Consider the following 26398-nt stretch of genomic DNA (forward strand, 5'->3'; position numbering starts at 1 on the left):
CTATGGGACTGAAGCAAGTCATGTCTTGTGCTCACTAAAAGTCACAAACAAAATCTTTAATAAGACACATGTACTTTCATACTGTGTGTACATGTACACAGGATGCACCCAAAACAGTATCAAACAACCATCTTAGTCCCATTCTTCTTCTCAATGATAACCTGCTAACCTGCATGCTATCTGGACTATATGTTAATTTTTTTTTTTTTGGCTGCACCATGCGGCTTGTGGGATCTTAGCTCCCTTACCAGGGACTGAACCTGGGCCCTCGGCAGTGAAAGCCCGGAGTCGTAACCACTGGACCGCCAGGGAATTCCCCATGTTAATGTTTTTGCAATAAATAATTGTAATATTTAACTAATATTTGAGTCCAGCTTAAAATGACCATCCACAGGTAGGTGTCCACTGCAGCACTCTTCATTCCGTAGGAACTGGACCCCACCCTGGATATCCAGCAATGGGGCCAAATCCATACCAGGACATTCAGACTCCGGAACCCAAAACAGCTGTTAAAATATGCTTTCTTTCTGGCACAGTGGTTAAGAATATGCCTGCCAATGCAAAGGACACGGGTTCAAGCCCTGGTCTGGGAAGATCCCATATGCTGGGGAGCAACTAAGCCCGTGCACCACAACTACTGAGCCTGCACTCTAGAGCCCACGAGTCACAACTACTGAGCCTGCATGCCACAACTACTGAAGCCCGCGCGTCTAGAGCCCATGCTCCACAACAAGAGAAGCCACCACAATGAGAAGCCCGCGCACCACAACGAAGAGTAGCCCCCGCTCTCTGCAACTAAAGAAAGCCCTCACGGAACAACGAAGACCGAACACAGCCAAAAAATAAAATTAATTAATTAATTTAAAAAATATATATGCTTTCTTTTCATGCATTAAAAGCATCACCAGTTAAAAAAAAAAAAAAAAAAAAAAGCATCACCAGTGAGGGGACTTCCCTGGCAGCCCAGAGGTTAAGAATCTATGCTTCTGCTGCAGGGGTGCAGGTTCGATCCCTCATGGGGGAAACTAAGATCCCACATGCCATGCGGTGCAGCCAAAAAAAAAAAAAAAGCTTCACCAGTGAATACTGCCAAATAGTCCAAATAGTCCCCCATCCTGGACTCTGGAATGGGGTCAGACATGCTAGGTGACTGGATCCCTGCATCAGGGTCTCAGCAGTGGCCCCTGGGGGCAACTCAGGACTTAAGGTCCAGAGAGGTGACTGACGTGGCCAAGGGATATGAGGGACCAGAGGCCAGGCCTTAGCTAGACAAAAATATCTCTCTTCTGTAGACCCATTTGCAGAAAACAGCAGCTCAAGATGCAATTAAATAATGCATTTTTAAAACTTCACAGAAGTATAATACCATCTTAACCAAAGTGGAGCTGGCTACATTATTTCCACAGGCTCCAGGCTGCCTTAACAACAACCCTATGTAACTATCTGGTGTTCAATTAAAAACCTTTCAAGAAATATATAAAGCTTTTAAGATGATCACCATAGGTCAAAAGTTTACTCCCTGACCTAAGCATTTTTGAAAATGAAGAACAGATTCACATGGGTCTCCCTGTGCAGCAGCGTGAAAGTTGTCTTTAAAAGGGACCATACCTGGAGAACCACCTCCCTTCAGAGGGTCAGGGGAGGAAGCCTACAGCGCCTCCCCCAGATCAGACCAGGATCCAACAGAAGCTGAACAAGCTGCTCTTTCCAAGAGGCCCTGGGGCACAGCGCCACCACCTCACCTCCAGGTGGGGATGGATAGGCTCTTCTCAAACGGCCCACAGGAAAAAAGCAAGACCTCCCTCTACCAATCTCTGCCAGTTATATGAATGTACAATCTGACTTGTACTTTCCGTGTTTTCCTATTCTACATATTTCAAAATGAAGACATCTGTTCACAACACCATTAGAAAACTTGTGGAAAAAAAAAGGCAACCAAAACAAAACCTTGATTTCCTAAACTTTAAAAGTGCTACACAAATAACTTTCCTATCAATTTTTAAAAAAATAAACATATAAACAGAAAGAAAGGAACCATTCCAGAAACATTTGCACAATGTGAGCAAACCTTCTAACAAGCTCTCTGACCAAAAGGCAACTGACAACTACAAAATGGTTCTAAACTCAAAAGGTTTACCTCATAAGGGTTGGTTCTAATGCAGGGAATTTACAGAACTGGGTGGCAATCAAAAGTGGGAAGTGCAGCAAAATCGGTTTGTCCCGTACAAGGTTATCCCCCAGCCAGATGTGGTTCTTCCCACACTGGCCAAGAAATAGGGAAATGTCCCCACCAAGACCAGCGGTCACGGGAAAACTTCATAGTGAAGACTGGGCCCTGCAGGTGCCAGGTGCTGGAAAGCCCAGGTCCGCCACCCACTCAGGTGTGGGGGCCATGCTGCCCCGCGCAGCCGCGCACACTCACTCGTCGCCGTCGGGGCACAAGCCGCTGGCCTCGTCGTACTTGGAGCAGTACACGTCCGGGCTGTAGTTAAAAGTGCCGTCGCGCCTGCGGAGCGGTCTGCGCCGACGCTGATTTAGGAAATGCCAATGGAAACAGGTAAATGGCCTGTGCTGGGTGCACTTGTGCTGCACAAACAGGGAGCACTGCTCTGTCCTAAACTCCTTTAGATACCTAAAAAGACAAACAGCGTTGGGGTCGCTTCCGTCGCCACCGCCGCCGGCGGGCGGCCCGAGGACTCGTGGGCAGGGGTCAGATCCCGTGCGCCCGAGGGCCCCGACCCCAGGCGCGATCCCCCACTCTGCCGACCCCCTTCCCGCCTCTCCCCACCCAGGTGCGTTTCTCAGACCCCAGGCACGATCCCACATCCCCAACCCCAGATGCGACCTTCGACCCCAGGTGCAAACCCCCATCCTCTATCCCAGGCATGGTCCCAGATTCCAGGTGCGACCCCAGACCCCAGGTGCAGCCCCCCATCTCCAATCGCAGGCACAATCCCCTAACCCAGGTGAAACTCCCCATCCCCGACCCCAAGTGCGACCCCCGACCCCAGGCGCCGCTATCCATCCCAGACCCCAGGTGTGATCCCCAAGCTCAGGTGCAACCTCTCACTCCGAGTTCAGACACCCTACCCACCCCACCCGCCCCCGCAAGCCCAGTCGCGTTCCTCGGATCCCAGGAATGGTTTGCCAATCCCAGACACGGTCCCCGACCCCAGGCGCGACCCCGCAGAATCCAGGCGCGGACTCCTGGCCCAAGGCGCAGCGCCCCCCATCTCCGATCTCAGGCGTAACACCCACTCCGACTCCAGACGATCCCTGACGGCCTCCCCCCCGCGGAGCCCGGGCGAGTTCCCGGACCTCAGGCGCGATCCCTCAGACCCCATGCACAGCCTCCTCATGCAAAACACAGACGCGACCCCCAATTTCAGGTGCGATACCCCGACTCCAGGAACGCCCGGGTCCCCAAGCCCCGGAACCATCCCTGACCCCAGGAGGAGGCAGCCGGAGCCCAGATGGCCGCCCTCCGCCCGAGCCCAGACGCGGTCCCCAATCCCCGACTACAGGCGCATTCTCGGCGGCCCCCGACCCACGACCCCAGGGGCTGTTCCCCGATCCCCAACCCAGGCGCGTGGACCCCCGACCTCGTCCTCCAGCCCCCAAGCCCAGGTGCCACCCCAGACCCTGGGCGCCGCCTCCTGAGCTCAGGCGGCGGTAGCTGAGTAGGATGGTGGTCCACCAGCCCAGAGTCCAGGCGCGGCGCGGAGGCTGGAGGGCCGGCTGGCCAGGGGGCTGCAAGGGAGAGGCAGGGGGCGGGGGGAACGGGGAGAGGGGCGGCGCGGGGCCCCAGGCCGCACCCGGAGGCAGCTCCCAGGCCCAGGGGCGCGGGGGCGCGGGCCGGGGGCGCGCGGGGCCGCCCCCTGCCCCGCCCCCGCTCCCGCCGCGGCCGGCCCGGGCACTGACCTGTAGTGGGTCGGCTTCTCGGTCTGCGGGGGGGACCCGCTCAACGCCGCCGCCGCCGCTTTCGAAACCGACGGCATTTTCAGTCAAAACAATGCAGCGCGCATGCGCCGCGCGGGCCCGCCCCCGCCCCTCCGGATCTCCCCCCTCGCGGAGCCCACCCGCGCCCCCCGCCGGGACGGCCACGCCCCCGCCACGCCCCCATCCGGCGCCCAGCGCAGTGCCGGAGGCCCAGTGAACTTCCCAGCACCAGGCGCCAAGCGGGGACCCGCGCGCACCCCAAACCACGCCATGCCCCGAGCCCGCCGCCTCGGCCGGACGCCTCCACCCACCGTGCCCCCCAGGCCTCCACGTTCACAGCCCATCTTGCACTTGCTTGGTCCCGTTCCCGCTGCCGCCTTCAACGCACCACGGCTGCCCCACGCGCCCTGAACGCCCTGACAGCGCCCTGAGCAGCTCCAGGCTCCGAGACGGAGCCAACAGGTCCCGAGCAGACAGCGCGCCCAGGCTGCTCACACTCGCCTTCATTCGTTCTATGACCCCCGGGTTGGGTGCTGACACCGCAAAGAGTGGCTACAGTTGCTTAGGGCTTGGTGTGGGGGAGAGAGGGGGAAAGGAGGCCTGACTGCTCATGGGTAGCGAGTTTCTTTTAGGAGTACGCACAGGCCCTAAAATTACATCGTGGTAATGGTTGCCCCTACGAATACACTAAAAAATCAATTGTATACTTTAAATGGGTGAATTGAATAATATGTGAACTACATTATCAATAGAGCTGATTTTTAAAAAAGAATCCAAAGGCTCGAGGTCAAGGGGGAGACAGACCGACAGACAGACACACACACACACACACGCGCGCGCGCGCCCTCTTCATCAACAGGGTGGGCGGGGATGCACAGAGGGTGGGAACTCTGGGAGGCAGGCACCAGCTGCCACCCCCGGTAAGCCCTACCACTCAGGGCCCCAGCTCATCTGACCCTGGAGGAGGAAGCAGGGTGTGTATTTCGGGAGGGAGAACCCAGACCCAGAGTACATTGTTTTGTAAATATATAGCATGAAACACTTTTTTTTTTTTTGGCCGGGCTGCACGGTTTGAGATCTCAGAGTTCTAACCACTGGACCGCCAGGGAATTCCTGAGACATTATTTAAAATTTTCAACCTCGCTAGTAATTTTTTTTAATGCAAATTAAAACAAGGAAGAGCCCATGGAGCAGGCAGACTTTTTGTTGTTCTTAACAGCAACCCACAATGCTGGTGACCTGCAGCAAGAAAAGCCCTTAAAGGAAGTGTGGCTGCGAGGACGAATGGGTACTGACCTTTACAGAAAATAATCTGTTCCATTTCTAGAAACTCCAACCTAAAAAAGAATGAGATTCAGACAAAGATGTACAAAGATAATTATCAAAGTTATTTGGCAAAAACTTAAAGAGCACCTCACAGAGAATGACAATGCTTCCTGAGAATTGTTAATGACAAGAAAAATGCTCCTACTTAAGTAACAAAACGAAGCAAGATACTGCAGTTCCATACGTTTGTTCCCAAGCATGTAAGTTTCTGGTTTTTTTTTTAAACACAAGTAATACAGTAAAATAAGCCATCACTTGCTGGTGGGATGAATGACTACTTTCTTTATATGTTCACATTGTCTAAAGGAATTACTACCTCTACAAACATTACATTTAAACCTGGAAATTAAAATGGCAAAAAATCAACATGATACTTTTGAAGAAAATCAAGCAGAAGAATGAAACAAGGCCCATGAATTCTTTGGAGGAGGACTAAACAGATCTTGAAGACTGCCAGGATGCAGGGAATGAGAAAGAAGTTTAGGATATTTCCAAAGTCCCGAGCTGGGAAGGATACAGAGCAAAGAAACAGGTTTGGGGAGAGCTTAACTCTGTTTTGGACCTAAGGAGCTTGAGGAACCTGTAAAGTCCAGTAGAGAAGTATAGAGAGCCACCTCGAGCTTAAAAAAGGAAGTTGGGGGCTCAAGATAAAGAAATTTGGGGATCTTTGCTGTAGAGGTGGGAGAAAAGATGCCTACCCAAGAGGCACCTTCCTTGAAGAGAGCAAAGAGAACTGTGACAGGCTGTAAAGATTGTCATTTTTCATGCTTTTGAAGAATGTTCTTAAAAGGCTGGAGTAGTACCCAGACGTTAAAATTTTTAAAAATCCAAGGAAAAGAGTTTACCTAAGTCGATGGCCTCATATCTTCCAAGCCTCAGCAGCTTGGAAGATATGAGGCCATCGACTTAGGTAAACTCTTTTCCTTGGATTTTTTAAAATACAATCTTCTCCATCTTCTGCCCAACAGTGCTCACAGCAGTTACCTCTAGGTGGTGGGATTATTACTGTTTCTGATTCTCTACCTTTTGCTTATTACACTGTTTCACTTTTCCAGATAAATCATATTGCTTTGGTCATATGAAAATTATTTTTAATTAAAACAAAATTTCTTCTTGTTAGTTCTGACTTTTTTTCCTGCAGGAGCTAGTGAGAGTAAAGTCAGGGTTCAGGTTTGAATGACTGTTGCTCAAATAAAATGGTTCACAACCAAATAGGTCACAACCACACCAGGTCAGAGAAAGGACATCTTAGTTCTTTGCTCCCAGTGGAACTAATGATGTAGCCTGAGCCATGATTAGGTCAATCCTTCTGAATCTTGGTCTCTTCATCTTTAAAAAAAATATATACTTGTCTTAGCACCACCTCCCTGACAAGCATAATTTACCAAGGCGGGCCAGACCTTGGCCAAGGCCTTGTGAGAATAAGGCCTTGTGCCATACAGTCAGTGGTCTTCAACCATCCGAGTGAGAGAAATTTCCAGTTAACTTTGGCACCAAAGATATGCCATGATAAAACGTTCCACTAGAACCTTAAGTAAATAAAATCTTCCCTTTTATGCATCTTGTATTTAATCCAGAATTAAGAAAGTTTCCTACTAAGCAGTACTTGAAAACATATCATTTACATACCCCAAATATTGCCTCTAAATTGTCCATAAAAATATTTATCAATGTTATTCCACTCAGAAAGTTGTTGCCTTGCTAAAATTAAAAACTGGAAGAGAGGTGAGAAAGTGTTCCACAATTAACGTTTAGGTTTCTTTCCTCAGTTCCTATTCTGGAAAAAACAAACAAACAAACAAAGGAACTGAAAAGACTAGAAGGCTCCCTTTTTTAAATGAAATGCAAAAAAAAAAAACCAAAAAACCAAACATTGGCTTAATTCCACATTACCAAATTAATATTTATTGTTAGTCTGTTAAACTAACATCAATTTATACACATCATGGTACACTGTAAAACAAAACGTTTAACTGTTGTGCCAGTTATTCTGTCTCAGAAAGCAAATGACCTGCAAAGTGGATCACACTGGATTACAAGTGTCACCAGCATCCCTTTGGAAACGTGATAATGTTGTACAAAGACATCCCAAATCCAACAGCACACGCTGCAGCCAAAACTCTTTCTATAGACCTGAAAAGTCTTTTGGACGTATTCGATGGCAACAAGTATCAGGCAAAGAGCCGGTTCCGATTTGCTGACATTCTGCTGTGCCTTCAACGAGTCAGCTTTGCCAGGCGCGCCATCCAAGTCCTTCAGTCTGGGGACGCGCATAACCAGGACAGAAACGGTCAAACGCGACGTCAAAGCCTAAAGACTGAGGTCTGTCCCCTCGCTGCTGGCACCCCGTTAAGTTCTCGCCCCATGGGCCACCGGACTTCCAGGCTCTTCAAAACGATCGCTGGGCTCCGGTACCTCTTCTTCCAACATCCGTCCCAACCACTGGTCCGCGCTGGTCTCCTGTCTAAAAAAGCACCAGATGACCAGAACCATGAGGCACAAGCTGAAGGGCAGCACCCTCCACCAGGGCCGCTGCTGCTCCCTTCCTAGGGAGTGCTTCACTGTCCAGCGGAACGGGATGGCTTTGCTGGAAGAAAACTGAAGGGGGCGGTCAGGGTCAACCTCTTCCTCACCCTCGGCCGCGGGCTGGGCACGAGCCCGGCCACCGGGCGGAGGATGCAGACTTCGGAAAGGCCAGCGCACGAGCCTCAGTACCCGGAGGGCCCTGGAAGAGAGAGAACAGTGAGCGCACCCGCCCGCCGTTCTCACCCTAGGTCCCGCCGAGACCGCGCGGACCTCACCCAGCAGCCGGCGCCCGCAGCACGCAGCTCATCGCGACCCCGGCTCCGCACTCGGCGCCGCCGCGCGCAGCGTCGCGTCACTTCCGTCGCGCGAAGCCGGAAGCCGCGCGCTGTTCCTGGCCTCCGCTCACGACTACAGAACGTGGACCCACTCGCGCAACGGAAATGACTCACGTCCTCAGGCGGCCTCTTCCGTCGTAGACCCGCCCCCGGCCGGCCGCGCTGGCATGCCGGGAAATGTAGTTCGCCGCCGGTCCTAAGAGGAACTAGCGGGCAGGTTCCTAGGCTTCCGCGCCGGGCTTGAGGCCGGCCGACGGGGACGGGATGCTGGCGTCGTCCTCCGACGAGCTCGCATCAGCGCGGGTCTCACCGTCGGCCGGGCTCGCCTGAGATCGGGGCCCTGAGCCCACCCTCCACACCCTTCCCGCCAGGCAGGCGCAGCCCCTGGACGCCTCCGCCCCGGGGCCTGGCGACGCCGTTTTGCTCTTTTCATTGGACTTTCAGCCACGGAGTCATCTTGTCCCCTCGACTAGTGTCCGCCGCCCCATGGCCGCGGACCCTCACCCAGCCCTGGCGCTTTGCGTTGCTCTGTGCTGCGCACGAATAGCCGCGTCTACACCACCCGCCCTGCGGGACAGGCATTTCTGCGCACTGCTCAGCCGCAGGGCCGCCATCTCTCACCCACCGCAGCAGAGCACGCCCACGGCTGTCACCGGGAAGCCAGCAGGCACTCGGACAAGTCTCTCTCTCCAGGCCAGCGGAACCACCAGTGCAGAGCCTAGCGCGCCATCATCTTTGTGGATGGAGGCTGCAGCCTGCTCGGGGGGAACCTTCCCATCCACCTTAGGAGTCAGGCCGGGAGGGTCACCCTCGGGCTGTCCTGGGACTTCCTGTCTACCCGGTTCCCCAGTTGACTTCATAGGGAAGCTGCTGGAGCCTTCTGCCTTCAAGGCAAACTAGCCCTGGCTCTGCTGAGCCGTCCTGTCTGGAGACCACATAGGAGCACCCAGGCGTCATCGCAGACTATGTGGAGACGTGGAGATGTGCTGGGGGTTGGGGGTGGGGGTTGACGGTGACAAAATCAGGTTACGAGGCCACCTTGTGAACTGTGACGACTGAAAAAAAAAAAAAAAAGCACAACGTGTGAGTTTTTCTGCCAGTTTTTGCCAGAGCACAGAGGGCCTCATTCCTGATCTCTGCCCTGAACTCCTTTAAGGGTGTGTTGAAGGTCAGTGACTGCAGTGTCAGGTGACTTCATTCTTGTAGAACCGGGTGACAAGCAACAATTTTCAGTTGGCAGCTGTAATGTGCTGCCTCCTGGTTCAGAATCTTTGCCTCTGGAACATCTCCTGCACCTGCTTTCTAGCAGGAGAAGCACCAGCCTCGGGGACCAGTTCTTCACCTCTCAGGAAGTCTAGAGACACTTAAGCAAGGGTGGCGGGCTGGAGGTGTTCCTAGCTCAGCAGCATCTGGGAGATCTCCCCACCCTGGGAAGACCAAACCTGGACGCCTGGTGGCAGCTCAGCTGCAAAGCCAGGACTGTGTTCAGAGCTGCTGTGTCAACAGAGGCACCTGTGTGCCCACATCCTCCTCACTGGGCCCCACCCCACCTGTTCCACCCCAGAACCCCACCCAGAATCACTGCCAAACCAGTTCGACCACAGGGAACCCCAGGAGCACCTACTGTGGGCGGGAGGATGGACCAGAATCATTCTGGTGTGCAGCCTGTAGGGCTTCCTGGAGGAGGTGGAGATCAAAGAGGCCTGAGGTTGGGGTGGAGCTGCTGACTGCAGCTTATGCAGCCACCTGGTTGGTATGCTGATTTAGGGCATCTGGGTACAAGCTGCCCTGGGACAGCAGAGGGGGTGCAGAGCTGGGGGTCAACGTCAGGGGCTAGGGCTTCACCCCCAGGCAGGGCAGCCTCCAAAGGGTCACTAAACCTGTCCCACTGCTTTGGATGGGTGACAGAAATAAGACATCTCAGACAAGCACCCCTCGAGCCTCTGCTTCCTCAGTTGTAAAATGGGCATCTCCTGTCCTTCGCAGGCTGCTTCCAGGACTGGTGCTATGCCTGGGAAGCCCTCTGCCAGTCCCCGAGACAGTTGTTAAGACTGATAAGGGGACGGCATGGAAGTGTCCTTCCATCCTGAGGCAGTGGAGGGCTCCTTTACTGCCATCAGGCTCCTAGGGTGCTCTGAGGCCAGAGTCTGGGAGGAGCAGCGCAGGCCCACAACAAAGACTTAGCAAATCCACATGTCCAGTGGACCTCTCCTCTGTCCCCAAGTCCTGCTGGCACTGGTCTCCATTCTAGGTGAAGGCATGATGCAAAGGACGTGGGTCCTGCAGAGTCTGAGGAGGACAGCAGGCCTTGATCTCCGGGAGCTGGCCTGATGCTCAGAGCTGGGCTCTCCTGTAGGACGTAAACAATTTCAGAGAACACCAGTGTTGGACCAGGCTTCTCCGTGACCATGGTGGCTCAAGACCCCTTTATAATCACATCTGAACACAGGCAAAACATGGAAGTGGCCCAAAAAAGACCAAATACCCCCTTCCTGGCTGATGGGAGGGACCCTGGTCCTTTACCAACCATGGCTGGAGCCTTGCCTCATCTGCCCTCCTTCTGGATAAGATATATTAAAGATGCTATACTGGGTAGAATGATGTCCCTCCAAATTCTTATCCCCCTGGAGCCTCAGCACGTGACCCTATTTGGAAATAGGGTCTTTGTGGGTGTAATTAGTTAAAACTATGTCATAATGGATAGGGTGGGCCCTAAATGATGTCCTTATAAGAGGAGAAAAGACCCAGAGACGCACAGGGGAGCAGGCCACGTGAAGAGGCAGGCAGAGACTGGAGTGATGCGGCCACCAGCCAAGGAACACGGAGGACTGACGGCTACACCAGAAGCTAAGATTCTCCCCCAGAGCCTTCGTGGTTTCATATTTCTGGCCTCCAGAACTGTGAGAAAGTAACTTCTGTTGTTTTAAACCAGCAGTTGGTGGTCCTTTGTTATGGCAGCCCCTGGAGACTGATACAGATGCCCAGTCACAGTTACCCTGCTTGCTGACAGCACACAGCCCAGAGCAGAGCCCCTCACCCAACAATGGCTGAACCCAGAGCCCATTCTAACGCCCGCCTCCTGAGACACCCATGTCCCGGGCTGTGAATTCTCCCTTGTGAAGTCCACCTTGTTCAGTGACACATGTGTCCCTGGCAGCCTCTGGCTGGAGGGTGACAACAGCCCCAAATACTGTGGTTTGCTTGACCCTCTCTGATGCGGTGGAGCCCAGAGTGGGAAAAGCCACAGCCAGATGCGGCCGGTGGCCCGGTGTCTCCAGGGCCCTCCCCTTCCTGACCCCAGCAGTCTCGGCAGGGCACTGGGTGACAGGTGCCCAGCACTGCCAGCGATGCCGCTCTTGTCCAAGGTCCCCCTCCTCCCAGAGGCATAAACCAACACCTCAGCCTTCATTATCTCAAAGCACACAGAGAAACCTCACACGAGGACTAATGTCCCACTAATGGGAGGGAGGCTGCAGCCCTTGTGTGCCCGATGGCGGGAGTAATTTACTGTAGCGCCACTTGAGAGCTGACATATTGGAGCTATTGATTTTCCCTGGGAAGATCAATATGGGGTGCATGGGGACAGGCAGGGCCACGCACCTTTGGAAAGGCAGAGCCTTTCTCCCAGGGGCTGAGGCCTGACAGCAGGGGTGGGGGCTGGTGGGGGCAGGGTGAGCACAGAGCTCTGAAGGCCCCATACTGCCCACAATGGGGGCCTGGCTGGGAGCAGATGCCAGGGCATATGCTCAGGCCCCAAGCCTGGCAGCCTGAGTGCCTCAGCCCCCAGCCCCAGCCAGGAGCCCCCATGGGCACAGGGGGCTTGGGACACCCATGCCACTTGGCCTGGCACTGGCTGGCCACCCAATACCGGCGGGACATGTGTGGGCAGTGATTCTGGGAAAGTGCGTCTCTCCACCTACCCAGGGTCCCCCTGGCTGCCATAACCCAGCCCAGCCTCACCTGTAACAAAAGCTGGAGTTCAGCCTCCACCCACCAGACTCCTGTGTCTATCTTGAGCATGGCTCTGACTCAGGAGGGGCAAGGAAGGGGATAATTCCACTAAGACCCAAGATCTGCTTCTTGAATCCCTCTCACGCCTGTCTCCCACCCTCACCTCCACATACTGTGCCTTGTTAGGCCCCATCGTTGATCGCTAGGACTGGTGCAGTGGCACCCTCCCCAAGTCTCCAGTCTCAGCCCTCCTGTGTCCAGAGCCCCACCCCACACTGTGCTGCTGAGGTTCCTCTCCCCAAACACCTGCCTGCTCTGGGTTCTCTCTGACTCTAGAACTCTCCATCCTAGACTGGGGTTTCCTCCTTGTCTCTGGTCAGGCAGAAAAAGGCACTGGGATTCTGCCACCAGAGGACAAGTGTCTGGCTGTCTGTGGACAGTCTTACCACAGCTGGCATGAATGGACACCTCGCTGGGTCACTCTTGGGACCCAGAGCCCCTTCCACAGCCCCAGTTCCACTGACTGGGAGCCTGAGGCAGAGGCCAGGATGGAAAAGTGGGCCTGTGGGGTGGGGGGTGAAAACCACCCTGGGGCCTCTTTCCTGCAAAAGCCCCACTGCCACTCTGCGATTTGGTTCCAGTGATGCTGGGAAGAGCTGAGGCCCTGGCCGACTTGGCTCCCAGTACAGGAGGAAGGTCCGAGCTTCAGGGCCAGGCCAGGAGGTCCTGTGTGCCACCCACCCCACTTTCCAGCCAATGCTTCCACCTCTGGGCTTCCTGTTGCTGCTGAAACAGGGAGCACAAACTGAGTGGCTTAAAACAACACTGATTTGTTGTGCAGTCCTGGAGGTCCGAGGTCCCAAGTGGGTTTCCCTGGCCCCAAATCAAGGTGTCTGCAGGTTTGTGCCCTGAAGGCTCCAGGGGAGAATCTCCTTGTCTTCCGGATTTTAGAGGCCGCTCCATTCCTTGGATTGCAGCCCCTCCACCTTCAAAGGTGACCTTCTGCTTCAGTTGCCACATCTCCCCCCACCCCCACTCGGACCCTCCTGCTTCCCTCTGTGACACACAAGCCCACTGGATAATCCAGGGCCATCTCCCATCTCAGGGTCCTTATCTCAGTCACCTCTGCTGGGTCCCTTTGCCAAGTGGGGTGAGGACGCAATTCCCAGGGATCAGGGTGTGGACATCTTTGGGGCCATCACTCAGCCTACCACAGGGGTGCCAGCTCCTCGCGATCTGGTTCCTTTCCAGGCTGTCCCCTCTGCCGGAACACCTTTACTTCCCCCGGCTTGGCTGGGTGAGCACCTGCCCCATCAGCGCCTGCAAACCACCTCCTTTGTGAAGCCCCTCCTCTGGCCACAAAGGCCAGGACCTTCTCCATGACAGGGCTGCATCTCACCTTCCCCAGCCCAGCCCCCATGCCCAGCACTTCCCTCGGGCCCCTGAGGCCCCACCCTGCGGGGCTGACCCCAACCCAGCCGGTCTCCAGGCCCTTCCCAGACCCCGGCCCTGGCTGTTCCCAATAGGCAGCAGTGGGCACTGCAGCTACAGCCAGAACAGCTGCTGAGGTCCAGCCCTGGGTCCTGGGCAGGTCATGGTGGGCGTTCCCTGGGCTGGCAGAGGGGCAGGGGCCGTATCTGGGCAAAGAGGGATTCTGGGGTCCCAGCAGTCCTGGGGAGCCACCGGGGACCCCAACCCCCAGCCTCCCCCAGGTCTTGGCTGACATCTGGGCTGTGCTGGGTCAGAGAGAGGTTGGCTAAGGCTGGGGCAGGGTCGACCCACAACCAGGACCTGGCAAGTGTCATTGGACCCCAGGGTATAAGGACAGAACTGTGGCTGTGGCCAAGGTCGGTTTCCGGGGACGGGGAAACTTGGACTGGACTCATGGGACTCACGGTGAAGGGGCTGTAATGGTGGGTGGTAACCACAATGAGGACGCCCCAGGGCAGGACCCACGGGGCTGGAGGGGCCACCAAGCCCCTTAGGGGAAGGCACAGGAGCTAAAAAAGGAGCCAGAGAAGGGAGGTGTCACCTCAGCCTGGACGTGGGGATGAAGCCCTTGGGGGAGCAGTGATTCAATGGGGTTTGTTGCAAATGCACCTGCAGCTCTAGAACGGTGGGAAGTGGCAGGAGGGGGCTGGGCAGGGACTCTGGGGTCCCCACCTGCATAAACCCACCACCTAGGCCCTGGCTGGTGGTCCCTGGCCCTCCTGGGGCTTCCCAGGTCCTGCTGCTGGCCCAGAGCCCGTTCACCCAGAGCGCTGCAGAAGCAGGATGTCCTCTAGAGAAGGCTACTCCAGGAGTCAAAATAGCATGAAATTTAATTTTCCGCCTATTTGACAAGGCTTGGTCCAGGCCCCAATCAGCGGTGGAGATAAGGGTCCTCGGCCCCGGGTGTGAGCCAGCTGGGCGAGCGGCAAACACTCCACGGTCCCCCGGGCAGGCTGAGGCTCCCCCCGGCGGGGCCCTGGTTGCCGGGCGCTAAAGCAAACGGGCTCTATTTGCCCAGTCTGCGATGACAATGCAGTCACCAAATATTTGCCAGCCGGGCCAGCCACAGAGCTTGGCTATAAATGCTTGAGCCCAGGTGGAGGTGGGCCTGCCCAGCGGGAGCTGCAGGCCTTGGCAGGTAGGAGCCAGGCTGGGCGGCGGGCGGGAGGGTGCTGGTGGCAGAGGTCCTGGGAAGGCTGTGGGGTTCCTCTGCCCTGGTGGTCTTTGGGGACCACCCACCCACGGGGAGGGGTCAACAGCAGGGCTGAGCGGGGCTGGGTCATTGAGGTGGGCTGGCCAGGGAAAGGGGGGCACCTGAGTCTTGGCTCCCCACCAGCGGCCATGCCAACGCCCAACGCTGGGGCCACGGTTCACCCCAACAGGGAAGAGGGGCCCTAGAACTGCAGAGCATGATGGCAGGGAGGAGGGGGAGGTCCGAGAGGCCCCCCTGACTCTGAGGGCGGCCTGTGGACTTCCCGCCCCTCCCCCCACATGGGGAGTGGTTTCCTGAAGCTGTGAGCCCCCCCTTCTCTCTAACCCCTCTTCCCTTTCTTCCTCCCCCTTGCCCAGGGCTCCCGCTAGAAGGCCTCCTGGTCCAAGGGCTGGCCCCCCTGCCTCCCTGCAGTACAGGAGCTGGGGCCCTGTTCGGCGGGGGGCCTCCCACATTCACAATCAGCTCCCCTAATCCCACCCCCTCCACAGTCCTGCCAGCTCCCCCCATCCCCAGGTTAGAGATGCTAGAGGTGACCTCACCAACCCTCCACCCCCGACAGGGAGCACAGGGAAGCCTGCGACTGTGGGGACAGAGAAATGGCTCTGCCCTCCCCTGAAGATCCCCGGAGCTCACCTCACAGCCCCTGAAGCCTCTGAAGCCCCCAAAACTGCAAGGGACAGAGCACCCAGGTCGAGGCAGCCAGGCCCGGCTCCCGGGCTCAGCATGGTCACTTCAGGCACAGAGGGACCCTGCCAACCACAGACACTCAGGGAGGGGATGTGTCAAGGGGGTCCCTCCCCACCCTGCACCTGGGCAGACTCTACGTCAACAAGCCTGTTTATCAAGAGCTACAGCGACCCTGAGCTGGGGCGAGGGCTCTGCTCTCCAGACCCCAAACCTGCCCGAAGCCCAGCCCCTGGGCCAGCTCCCTTCCCACCTGCCCAGCTTCTCTCTCTCCAAGTCACTATTCCAACAGCACTGTCAGCCACCCTCCCTACAGATGTACCCTCCTCTGGCGGGTGACTGAGGCCTGCACCCTGCAGCTCACCCCTGCCATGCCCCCCCCCGCCATGCCCCCCCGCCACAGTGCCCACCACCTCCGTCTCTCCAAGTGTCACCTGCCTCTGAGCTCAGTGCCCGCCCCAACCCTGCAGTGACTATTCCCCTAGGAGGGCTGCGGGCCCTGACTGCTAACCTGTCCCCTCTCCACCTCCCTCCCCAGCTAGCGCCCAGTGCCCGAGAGCCCCCAGAAGCTCGGCGGAGAGATGGCCGCGGGTGTGATCTGGCCTCTCTGTGACTTCCGGCTGCCTCTGCCATACCATGGGCCCTTCCTGCCCTCAGACCCGGAGCCCCCAGACTCTTCTGAGGAGGAGGAGGAGGAGGATGGGGAAGAGGAACTGGAGGTCGAGGGGCCAGAGGGCCACAGCCCGGCCCCCCAGAGCTCAGGTTGGGCCCCAGAAGTGGCCCCTCTGGACCCCGGTGGCCCAGAGACGCCGCTGCAGCTCCTGCGGTTCTCTGAGCTCATCAGTGGCGACATCCAGCGGTACTTCGGCCACAAGGACCGGGGGCAGGACCCCGACGCCTGCGACATCTACGCCGATGGCCACACGGCCAGCAACTCAGCCAGGGAGCTCTCCTGCGCCAACCTTGTGCGCCTGGCCCAGGGCGAGGCCCCAGAAAATGAGGCCACTGAGCCCGGGGTCTGCTCCCCTGGGGCCCCCGAGGGGCAGGCGTGCGGGCCGGGCCTCGGTGGGGAAGGGCTGCAGCCGCTGGGACCCCTGGCCGAGCTCTTCGACTATGGGCTGCGGCAGTACTTGGGACCCAGGGCCGCGGCCGGCCGCCGACTCAGGCTGGAGCAGAAGTACGGCCACATCACCCCCATGACCCAAAGGAAGCTTCCCCCCTCCTTCTGGAAGGAGCCGGCACCCAGCCCCCTGGGTCTGCTGCACCCCGGCACGCCTGACTTCAGCGACCTGCTGGCCAGCTGGTCAGCAGAGGCCGGCCCCGAGCTGCTGGGCTGGGGGGGCCAGGCCCTGGAGGGGGTGCAGCTGGCCGAGGCCTAGTGATTGAGCAAGGATCAGCGGGGGTGAGCTGAGGGCAACAAGGGCCCGGACTCTCCTTATTGCTGTCCTGAGAGGAGCCCTCGGGGACCTCCAATCAGGGCAGCCACCAGGGGACAAATCAGCTCAGGTAGGGACTTCCCAGGCCAGGGCAGGGAATGGGCAGGGGCCACCCAAGGGCTCTGCCCACAGGAGGGAGGATGGGGCAGGAGCTGCAGCCTCTTGGAGGCGGTGGGCTCAGGGCGTCTACACACTGGGTTCCCCTCTGGGCAAGCCACATTTCCTCAAAGACCAGCCCCCAAAGTTCCAGTCAGTGGTGAAGGGCAGCCCTCCACGCTGCCCATCCAACTGGCCCCAGGGTGGCTCTTCCTCGTGGCACCCGCGCAGGTGGCAGGGCCAGCTACCATGGGGGTGACGGCTTTCTTGGAGGGGCAGGAAGGGGGGCACTGTCTGAGTGGCCAAGCTAACGTGCTGTTGGCTCCGGGTGGGGCTCGGGCTGCAGTGCCTGTGGGTGGGAGGCCCTGGGGAGCGGTGGGGTCTGGGGCTCAGCAGCCAGGACAGGGGCAGGGGTTCTGGGAGTCTAGGGAAGGTCCTCTTGGCCACTCCCCTGCCCAGGGCCTCCTGAACCCCTGGAGGGAACTCCAGCCTCAGACAGGCGTGGGGCGGGCATGTTTATTTCTGGGAAAGGAGCAGGGACAAGAGCTAGTGGGCGGGCTTCTAGCCGAGGGGCTTCTCCGAGACCGCCCTTGGCCTCCGCCAGGCCGCCAGCTTCATGAGGACCGCCTTCCACCGCAGCCACCTGCCCAGAGACACGGCTCATGGCCCGGAACCCGCCTCCGCCCACTGCCCTCGGGGTCCGCCCAGCCCCGAACCCGGGCCTGGAGGGGGCTCTGGAAGGCGGCTCCCCGCTGCCCACCTCACGGCCTGATACATGCCCCAGTGGTTCATGGGGACCACCTCGTCAGGGGCCACATCCTTGATGAAGAACTGCTGCCTCACCAGGGACATGAGGACCCTCCTGCTGCCTAGCGTCAGGGCCCAGGGGGCCCCCCTCGCTCCACAGGTGCATCACGCTTGACAGCGGAGTGGCCATCTCCTCCGTGCGCTGTGGACACGGGAATCAGACCAGAGGGGCGGGACAGCCAACGGGATTTATCTCCCTCTGGGCTAGCCTGGGCCTTATCTGCCCAGAAACTCTGCTTGGGCCAGACACGCAGACAGACGGCTGGGCAGACCAAAAAGCTACAGGGTGGCCAGGCTGGGGGTGGTGAGGGCAGCTGGAAGTCAGGCTCTGCACAGAGAAAGGCGGCCCACCCACAGGGCCTGGTAAGCCCTGGAGCTTGGGTGGTGGGGGCGGGGGCACGGCCAGGGCCCAGTTCAGGGGCCACCTCTCACCCGCTTGGTTTCTGTATTAAACTTGAGATTCTGAATGGTCTTGTACTGGATGCTGCTTTCCAACTTCATCATTTGGTTCTGAAACTAAACACGGCCCCCATTCGTGGGCACAGATGCAGGAAGTCTGCAGACTCGGGGGAGGGCCCCGCCCTAATCACTCGTGGCAGGAGCCGGCCTCTGACACATGGGTCCTCGCCCCTCAGTGGGAGCCGGTCGCATCACTCAGCCCGATGACAAGGGGGGACCCGGCCAGAACTCAGGGCTGCTCTTTTCACTAGCTGCTGATGCACCTCAGCATCTGGGGGCTCTAGACAGAAGCCCCCACTTGGTACTTCCAGAGGCTGATATGTGCAGAGCCGCCCAGCAGGATGGCTGGTTCCATGCGCCTCGCCCCCCACATTCCCAGGGGGGTGTCCTGGATCTGAGCCTCCCTGGGTGGGGGGAGGTCTGCCCCTGTCTGAGCCAGCCCCCCACCGCCCCCCACCGAGTGTGCCAAGCCCAGGGGCCCAGGGGTACCGTGGCCAGCTTGCCCTGGATCTCGGCGATCTTCCGCCCGGGGTTGCCCTCTCTGAGCAGCTGCACAGAGGACGGCAGAGCAGCCAGCTCCTGCCTCACGGCCTCGCCCTCGAGCTCTCTGTGAGCACAGGAGGCCGGGGCTGACGGGCTCTGGCGGGCATCTGGGGGGTGGGGCAGCTGGAGAGAGGAGGCCCTGGGCAGAGCATAGGGTGCTCGGCACTGCCGCCCCACCAGTGGGCACTGGGGGGTCCCCAGCAGGTGATAGAGTGAAAGGCTGCCCCCAGCAGGGGCCAAACCCAAAGCTGGGCCAGGCCTGGGGTGGGGAGGGGTCGGGACTGCCACAGGTGCAGGGGCTTGGGGAGGATGGACCACTGTCAGGAAGCCCTGTGATGCAGCAGGGTCATTCTGAGACGGCTGTGCCCTCCTGCAGTGGGACCAGCCCACTCCCTGAAGGTCCTGCCAGGCTATGACAGGGAGCCGGGGGCCTCACCTGGCTTTGGCCTCGGCAGGGATCTTGAAGTCTGAGTCACTCTTGTGAAGGATGCACGTGTCGGCGATGGCCTCTATCTGAAACGCAGAGCCGGCGGGCGGCTCAGGGTGGGCACAGCGGGGAGGGGGAGGCCAGCCCAGCCCTCACCCACCTGCCGGGGCAGGCTGTCCACTCTCTGCTGCACCTCCCGTAGGTGCGCCTCGGCCTCCTCTCGACACCGGGCCAGGGCTTCCCGCCATCGCTGCTCTGCAACTCCCCACTCACTCTGTGCCTGGGGCGCAGACACCAGTGAGGGCTGGAACCCGCCCAGAGAGGGTGGACAGGCCGACTGACTGGCTCCACTGGAGCCATAGTCAGACCTGAGACGGCGAGTCCCACGCAGCAGAGCTCCTGGAGGGCACAGGGCCCCTGCCTCAACTCAGAGCATGTCCACACTGACCGGACACAGCCCGGGTGGCCTGGCCTGGCACAGTCTGGGTGCCCCAGTCCTCCCAGGCAGGGCCACCAGGCTGAGCAGAGCCACATCCCTAAGAAGGCCTGGCTTCGCTCCCTCCCCTGAGCCAGACCCAGCTGCCTGTGAGTCGGCAGCGACAGAGAACAGGCAGCTGGCCTACAAGCACAGGATGGGGGACCCAGCCCCGCTGCCAAAGGGTGTATACCTGTGTTCACGGCAGCACTAAGGGCTTCAGAAGGACACCAGCTCAGTGTCATCAGCTGACAAATGAATAAGCTATGATCCATCCACACAGTGAAATGTGACAGCCATAAAAAGGAAAGGAGCACTGACACATGCCACAGAGTGGATGAACCTCAAACATGGAACATTCAGCGAGAGAAGCTCACAAAAGGCCACAGAGCATTTGATTCCATTTATACGAAATGTCCAGAGCAGGCAAATCCAGAGAGACGGAAAGCAGACCAGTGTTTGCCAGGGGCTGGGGGAGGGGTTGTGACCTCTAATGCACGGGGTTTCCTTTTCGGGGATGGAAAAGTTCTAAAAGTGATTGTGGTGGTGGCTGTACAACTCTGAATAGACAAAGAACCACGGAAGTACACACTTTGAAAGGGGGAATTGTCTGGTGGGTGCACTGAACCTCAATAAAGCTGTTAGAAAAAGAGCAAAAAGAACCCAAAGGTGTAGGCTGCTTTGCTGGTCACTCAGTGGAGCCCCCGTGTGGTTGGGGCCCTGGGCCTTGTGGACAGCTGTTGGGTGGGTTGGGACCTGCCGCCCTGAGGGGCAGCAGGACCCCTCCCACCTAGGTGCGCCTTCCCCGGGCTGCTCTGTGCACTCACCTCGCACAGCCTCAGGCTCAGCGTCTGCTCCTGCAGGTCCAGCCTCCAGCTCAGGGCCAGGAAGTGGTCACTCATGTCCTTCACCTGCCTGACCAGCTCAGCCACGGACACCTCCAGGGCCTGGCTCTTCTCTCAGAGCTGTGGGAGGCTGGGCTGAGTGTACTGCCTGCATAAGCAGGGAACCCTGCAGGCCCGGCCCTGGCCCTGCCGTCTCACCAGCTCCAGGGCACTGTACATCTCCTGCTGGGCCAGCTCGCTGGCCAGCTGCATGGTCTCCAGGTTCTCCTGCAGGTAGGTAGCCAGCTCCCCGGCCCGGCTGTTCTCCAACTTCCCTTTAGCATCCCTAGGGGTGGGTGCCACTGAGAGAGACTGTCCCTCAGCCAAGGCTGGCCCACCCCTTGGCATTGTGCCAGGGCAGCGAGCCCGGCTACTGGCTTCAGAACCTTCCAGGTGGCCCCAGGGAGAGGATGAGGGTCATCACAGGGACCGCCGAGACAGGGCTGAGTCCACCGCTGCCACTCAGAGCTCCCCCGCGAGGGACAGGCTGGGGGAGGGATGGGAGCCCCCCACTAAAGGGCAGCTTCTCTGCCCCAGGGCACCCTGCTGGGCCTCGAGCCAGGCTCAGGACGTTGGGGTCAGGGGAGCAGGGCCGTTCCCACCTGCCCCACCTGAGGCCCCGCTCGGACACCCACCAGGCCTTCTGCTCGGCCAGCAGGATGTGGCTCAGCGATGCTTGGTTCTGACGCACGAACTCGGTCAGCTGGACCACGGCCTTGTCCAGGCCCCAACGCTGCTCCAGGAGGTGGCACTCTTCCTGCTGCCAGGCAGAGGCAACCTGAGACCTGCCCAGCTCCAGCCGGGGCCCCGCCTGTGCTGGTGCCCACTGTGCCACCCACCTGCCTCTGCCCCTGCAGGGCCCACGTGCACTCTGCGTCCAGCTCCTGGAGTTGCTGCCACTGGCTCTCCAGCTCCTCCCATAGGCCGCTCTCCGGCGGCAGCCATGCGCTCTCTGAGGCCTTCATTCTCTGTGGGGAGACCCCGCCCGCCATGAGCTGGGGAGAGGGGGACTGGATGGCCTGCCGCCGGCAGGCACTCACCTTCTCCAGGGCCAGAAAGCTCTTCTGCAGGAAGCTGCATAGCTTGGCCTCCCTCTTGAGAAAGCGGAGGCTCATCTCCTCCCTGAGCTTGGTCATCTGGGCCTGTGGAGTGGGGGCCACATGGTCACCGTGCACCTCCCCAAGGGCGTCCCCCTTGCCCATCCCCATACCCATAGCGCCATCAGGGACTTGCTGTTCTCCTGCCCAACCATCTCTGTCGGAGGGGACCCTGGTCCTGTGTGCCCTGCAGGGGTGGGCCTGTCACACCCTCCTCAGGAAGGAAGGCAGGGCAGGCAGGGGCCACATGTCCCAGAGAGCCAGGCGCAAGGGCTGTGAAGGGTCTGAAGGCCACGCTCCACGGGCCCAGGACACACATGGTCCTCACAGTGACTGCCAGACCCCACCAGGGGAGGCGGCAGAGCAGCCATCGGATCATACCCCTGCCAGGAGCCCCGGGCAAGGAGGCTGAGTGTACATGTGAGCACACACTCACACATGTACACACACTCATGCACATGTGCACATCCCCGTTCACACGTGTGCACACACACACTGTCTGCCCTCGTCCTCCAGGCCCAGGGTGGGACCCCTTCTCTCTTCTCCCTCCATCAGCTCCTTTCCTGCTGCACTGAGGGTCTGGATGCAGGAGACGGGGGTCTAGGCCCACAGGCACAAGGCAGCCTCTCCACGGCCACAAGTCCTTCTAGGGCCAGGAGGGCTGCCCACAGCCCAGAGCAGGTGTGCCCTGAGTCCCCACCAGCCTCCCTGTCCCATGCAGGGTGACCCAGAGCAGGGCTTGGCTGTTTCTATAAAGAACCAGAAGGCAGGGCTTCCCTGGTGGCGCAGTGGTTGAGAGTCCGCCTGCCGATGCAGGGGACACGGGTTCGTGCCCCGATCTGGGAAGATCCCACATGCCGCGGAGCGGCTAGGCCTGTGAGCCATGGCCGCTGAGCCTGTGCGTCCGGAGCCTGTGCTCCACAATGGGAGAGGCCACAACAGTGAGAGGCCCGTGTACCGCCAGAAAAACCCCCAAAAAACAGAAGGCAGACGTTTGGCGTTTATGGGCCACAGTGTCTCTGTCATAACCCCTCAGCTTTGTGGTTCCAGCACAAAAGCAGCCGTGGGCAACAATAAACGAATGGCCATGTGCCGATAAAACTTTATTCACAAAACCAGACAGCAATGGCAGGGCACTGACCCCAGCCCCATGGCACACTTGGGGAGATGCGTGCCAGCCAGGCATCGGGGATCCCGGGCCCCGATGCCGCCTGGGGCTCCTGCCTCTCAGTGGAGCCAAGGCACCAGCTTCCCACAGGGCAGCGGGAGGGGCACGCATGGAGCTGGGCAGCTGAGCTATGAGGGCAGCAGCTGGGGACGCGGCACAGTCCCTGGTCTCTATTTGCAGAGCTGAAGAGGCTGGGTCCAGAGGCGCCCCACCCCGGCCCCTGCCCCACCTTCTAGGCCACACGCACCAGCCGGGAGCAGGGCCACCGGAAGATGCGTCTTCAGGAAGGGACTTCCACTTTGCATGGAGGGAAGCATTGAAGCTGGAAATGGCCGAGGAAGGGGCCTCGGGCTATGAGATTCTACTTCTTGGTCTGGGTGCTGATCACATGGGGAAGGGGAGGTGGGGGAGCAGTGGCCACAACAGCACTCGTGCTAATGATGGACTTTCTGTGATGGAGGACGCACTCCACCTCAGCACAGCCAAATCGACAGCCACCAGCCACAGGTAGCCACAGTGCACTGCAATGTGGCTCCTGTGACCAAGGAACTGAGTTTTAAATTGCAACAGAGCCACCCGTGGCCAATGGCCACCGTAGTGGACAGTGTAGGACTTGGGGGTTGGCCACCAGGTCCAAACACGTGAACGGAACCAAAAGGAGAGCTGGGGTGAAGGAAGACCCCAGCAGTGGAGAAGATGTGGGATGGGGAGTTGGGGGTCTCCTGCACAGACTGCCTTGTTGGCAGCTTGCTGGCTGCTGATGCCAGAGCCCTGCCTGGATCTGCCCCTGGCCTCCCAGGTACCTGCATCCTGGCCACCTCATGGTCCACCCTCTGGCTGGCCTCCTCCTGGCTCTTCTGCAGGGCTCCACAGGCCACCTTCCGGTCCCGTTCCTCCTGCTTCAGCTTCTCGGTCAGCTCAGACAACCTAGGGGCAACGGCTGCAGGTCACAGCACCCCAGTCGGCCAGAGGCCTGATGGGGAGCCTCAGGGAGGCTGGTGGGGCCCTGGACACCAAATCCTTTTCAGGCCAGGCCTGCATCCGGGGGGCCCAGGCTGACCTAGCAGGAGGTCCAACCCTGCCCGGGTAAACACACAGAGAGGCCAGAAGCCCACTCTGTGTCTCCACCTGGGACAGAGAGAGCTAGAATCCCCGTGAGCGTAACTGATGGGGAAGGGGAAGAGGTGGGGACCCTGGGCTGGAGGGTCACCTGCCCTCCTTGATGACTCCCACACAACCCCTCGGTGGGTCCAGAGTCAGCCTCCTGAGGGGCCCACCAAAGGCTGGCCTCCTGCTCGGCGCCCTTCCGCTCAGAGTCCTGGAGTGCCTGCTTCCTCCTGATCTGGGTCAGGGCCTCCCGGACCTCCACCAGCCTGGCACACAAGAGCTGCTTCTGCCTGGGGCCTGCCCTGCCACCTCCTGGCAGCCAGGAGCAGGCTGGGCAGCCTTTGGGGTGGGGGTTCAGCCAAGGGGCCCAGCAGCAAGCCTTCTGCCCCTTTCCCAAGCTCCACAGGCTGCCGGGCTCCAGCAACCTGACCTTCTGGAGTTGGGCCGTGGATGTGTTTGCTTACCTGAGCAAGATACCAAATTGGAGACAACAAAAGCCAGGGGCTGATGCCCAGACTGGCCTGGCAGCAGTCGCTGCTTCCCCAAAGCCCCCCTCCCTCCTGTTAAGCCTGCTTCAAGGGTGCAGGGGTACCTCTTGTCCAGGGCCTGCATCTGGTTCTGGATCTGCAGGCTGGGGAACTGCAAGGTGGAGGGGTGAGCTGAGTGCAGGCCAGGGGCCCTCCCAGCTCGACCAGCACGGACATGGGGGCCCACGGAGTGGGACCCGAGGCCCTGGCTTGAGCAGCAGGGGCTGAGTGGGGCTCAGGGTCCAGGAAACAGCTGCCCTGACACCCGGGGATGTCGCCTCCCAGCTGACGCATCCCACCTGGAGAGCCTCCTTCTCGGGGGCCTGAGCCGCCTGCTGAAGCCTCTTCAGCTCTGAGTCCTGCAGCTGCAAGCAGGTGTGGACCTGCAGCAGCTCCTGCAGCAGGCTCAGCGTGGTACGCTCACAGCAGGCCTTGTGTCCCCACAGCGACACCTCGTGCAGGTCGGCCACCCTGGTGGGGTGAGGAGTGGGCTGTGTTGGCTGCGTGTGCGGGGCACTGACTACATGGCTCCCCCGCCCCTGGTCTCTAGGGGCTTACCAGTGCTCCAGCTGCTTCCAGTGCTTGGGGGTGTCCCGCTCTGGGACAGAAGCGGTGGACGGCAGGCAGCTGGACTCATACCTCTCCGAGCTCTCCTCCAGACTCAAGGGCTCGGAGCTGGCCAGCCCGTCCTCCAGGAGGAGTTCCAGGTCCTCCGGGGTGATGGTGCCCGGCTGGGAGGGTGGCGAGGTCCCTAACAAGAGGTTGCTGTCTGACGGCTCTACAAGAAGGTACCTTGGGGTTTGCCTTTAGAGCCAACGGGGGGAGATGCTCGCAAATGGAGCCCAGGATAACAGGGATCCAAAACCTTGCTGAGTGCGCCCACTGAGCTCACCGTGGCTCATCCCGCTGGGTCCCACAGCAAGGCCCAGCTCTCACTGTCCATGTAGGAAGCTCAGCCTCAGAAAAGTCCAGGGCCCCACCTGAGGACACACAGCATTGGGCAGCAGGAATGGGACAGTGCCTGCCTGGCCAGCTTCAGATGGAGCGCCTGGGCTCTGAGGAGAGCTGGGGGTCAGGAAGCAAAGCCGTCCCACGTGGCCCAGACCCTCGTGCAGGCTCTTGCCTGGTGGTCTTCCCAGCTCCGCTTCAACTCACCTGATACAGCTTTACCAACAGCCCTGCCTGTGGTTTTGGCCGTTGCCAAGAAGCCCTGGGCCTAGCACCCCACGGCTGCCCACAGCTGGACCCCAGGGCGGTTGCAGGAGGGGGATAGGGGAAGGCGGAGAGAGGCAGGAAAAGTCAGAGCTGAAGGCTCTGGGATCCAGGGGGAGCACGTGAGGTGTGGAGTGGTAGCTCTGCCCTCACATCTCTCCTTCCAAGACAAAACCAAGGTAGGCAGGGCAGCGGGGGCTCTTCTGGAGCCTTCTTTTTCTCACCAGAACCTCCTGACTTCACAGCCCAACTGCCGGTGGAACCTGAGCCCTCAGCTTTCCCATTCCGTCAAGGCCTCCCCAACTGCCCGTTTTTAGAAGGATCTGAGCGGGTACCACTTGGCCAGCCAGCAGGGATGGCTGCTGGCCTGACACGGGCAGGAACCCCCTGGCCTGGGCAGGAAGGGAGGGAGGCCCAGGAGCAATCACTGGCCCTCTGGTCAGAGAACCCGAGCAGGGAAGCTGGAGCCCAGGACCTGCTGAACACAGCCAGCCCAACAACCAGGCCGAGGGCACAGGGTGCCACAGGGGGACATGGCCAGAGCAGAGCCACCAAGAAAGGGTGCCGGCCACAGAGCAGTTGCACTGGTGATTTGAGCAACCTCAGTGAGAGAGACAGGTGGAGTGAATTTTATTTAACCCAGTGTAACTACAATATCACCCCCTTAACACATAACCAACACCTGAGCAGCTGAG

The 26398-nt window shown here is 59.1% G+C and overlaps 4 protein-coding genes across 9 annotated transcripts in view; 1 reads left to right on the forward strand and 3 right to left on the reverse strand.

The window, feature by feature from the left end:
- The window catches only part of UNKL (unk like zinc finger), a 44046-nt gene extending 40048 nt beyond the window's left edge, over nt 1-3998 (reverse strand). For 5 of the 6 annotated variants that reach the window (XM_060031446.1, XM_060031449.1, XM_060031448.1 and 2 more), the window contains exons 1-2: nt 3922-3998; nt 2423-2632 (exon numbers count right to left, since the gene is read on the reverse strand). In XM_060031446.1, the coding sequence (XP_059887429.1) occupies nt 2423-2632; nt 3922-3998 (287 nt within the window). The remainder of the gene's footprint in view (nt 1-2422; nt 2633-3921) is intronic. The other variant, XM_060031450.1, reaches the window with a different exon arrangement.
- Nucleotides 3999-7129: 3131 nt separating this feature from the next.
- UQCC4 (ubiquinol-cytochrome c reductase complex assembly factor 4) lies at nt 7130-8186 on the reverse strand. Its single transcript, XM_060032982.1, has 2 exons — nt 8067-8186; nt 7130-7990 (listed from the first exon to the last, which is right to left on the reverse strand). Exons 1-2 carry the CDS (start codon nt 8096-8098, stop codon nt 7615-7617), a joined length of 408 nt encoding a protein of 135 aa, XP_059888965.1. The 5' UTR covers nt 8099-8186; the 3' UTR covers nt 7130-7614.
- Nucleotides 8187-16046: 7860 nt separating this feature from the next.
- On the forward strand, nt 16047-16844 carry PERCC1 (proline and glutamate rich with coiled coil 1). Its single transcript, XM_060032984.1, has one exon. The coding sequence runs from the start codon at nt 16047-16049 to the stop codon at nt 16842-16844; it is 798 nt and encodes a 265-aa protein (XP_059888967.1).
- Nucleotides 16845-17558: 714 nt separating this feature from the next.
- Nucleotides 17559-25393, reverse strand: CCDC154 (coiled-coil domain containing 154). Its single transcript, XM_060030985.1, is given in 18 exon segments — nt 17559-17640; nt 17758-17885; nt 17887-17946; nt 18237-18320; nt 18753-18870; nt 19243-19319; nt 19394-19513; nt 20536-20673; nt 20752-20878; nt 21228-21352; nt 21432-21560; nt 21633-21734; nt 23661-23784; nt 24135-24230; nt 24557-24603; nt 24791-24962; nt 25050-25269; nt 25384-25393. Coding segments are annotated over 18 exon segments (1959 nt in total).
- Nucleotides 25394-26398: the final 1005 nt, after the last annotated feature.

Source organism: Delphinus delphis, chromosome 15 (assembly GCF_949987515.2).
Source record: "Delphinus delphis chromosome 15, mDelDel1.2, whole genome shotgun sequence".
Classification (NCBI taxonomy): Eukaryota; Metazoa; Chordata; class Mammalia; order Artiodactyla; family Delphinidae; genus Delphinus; species Delphinus delphis.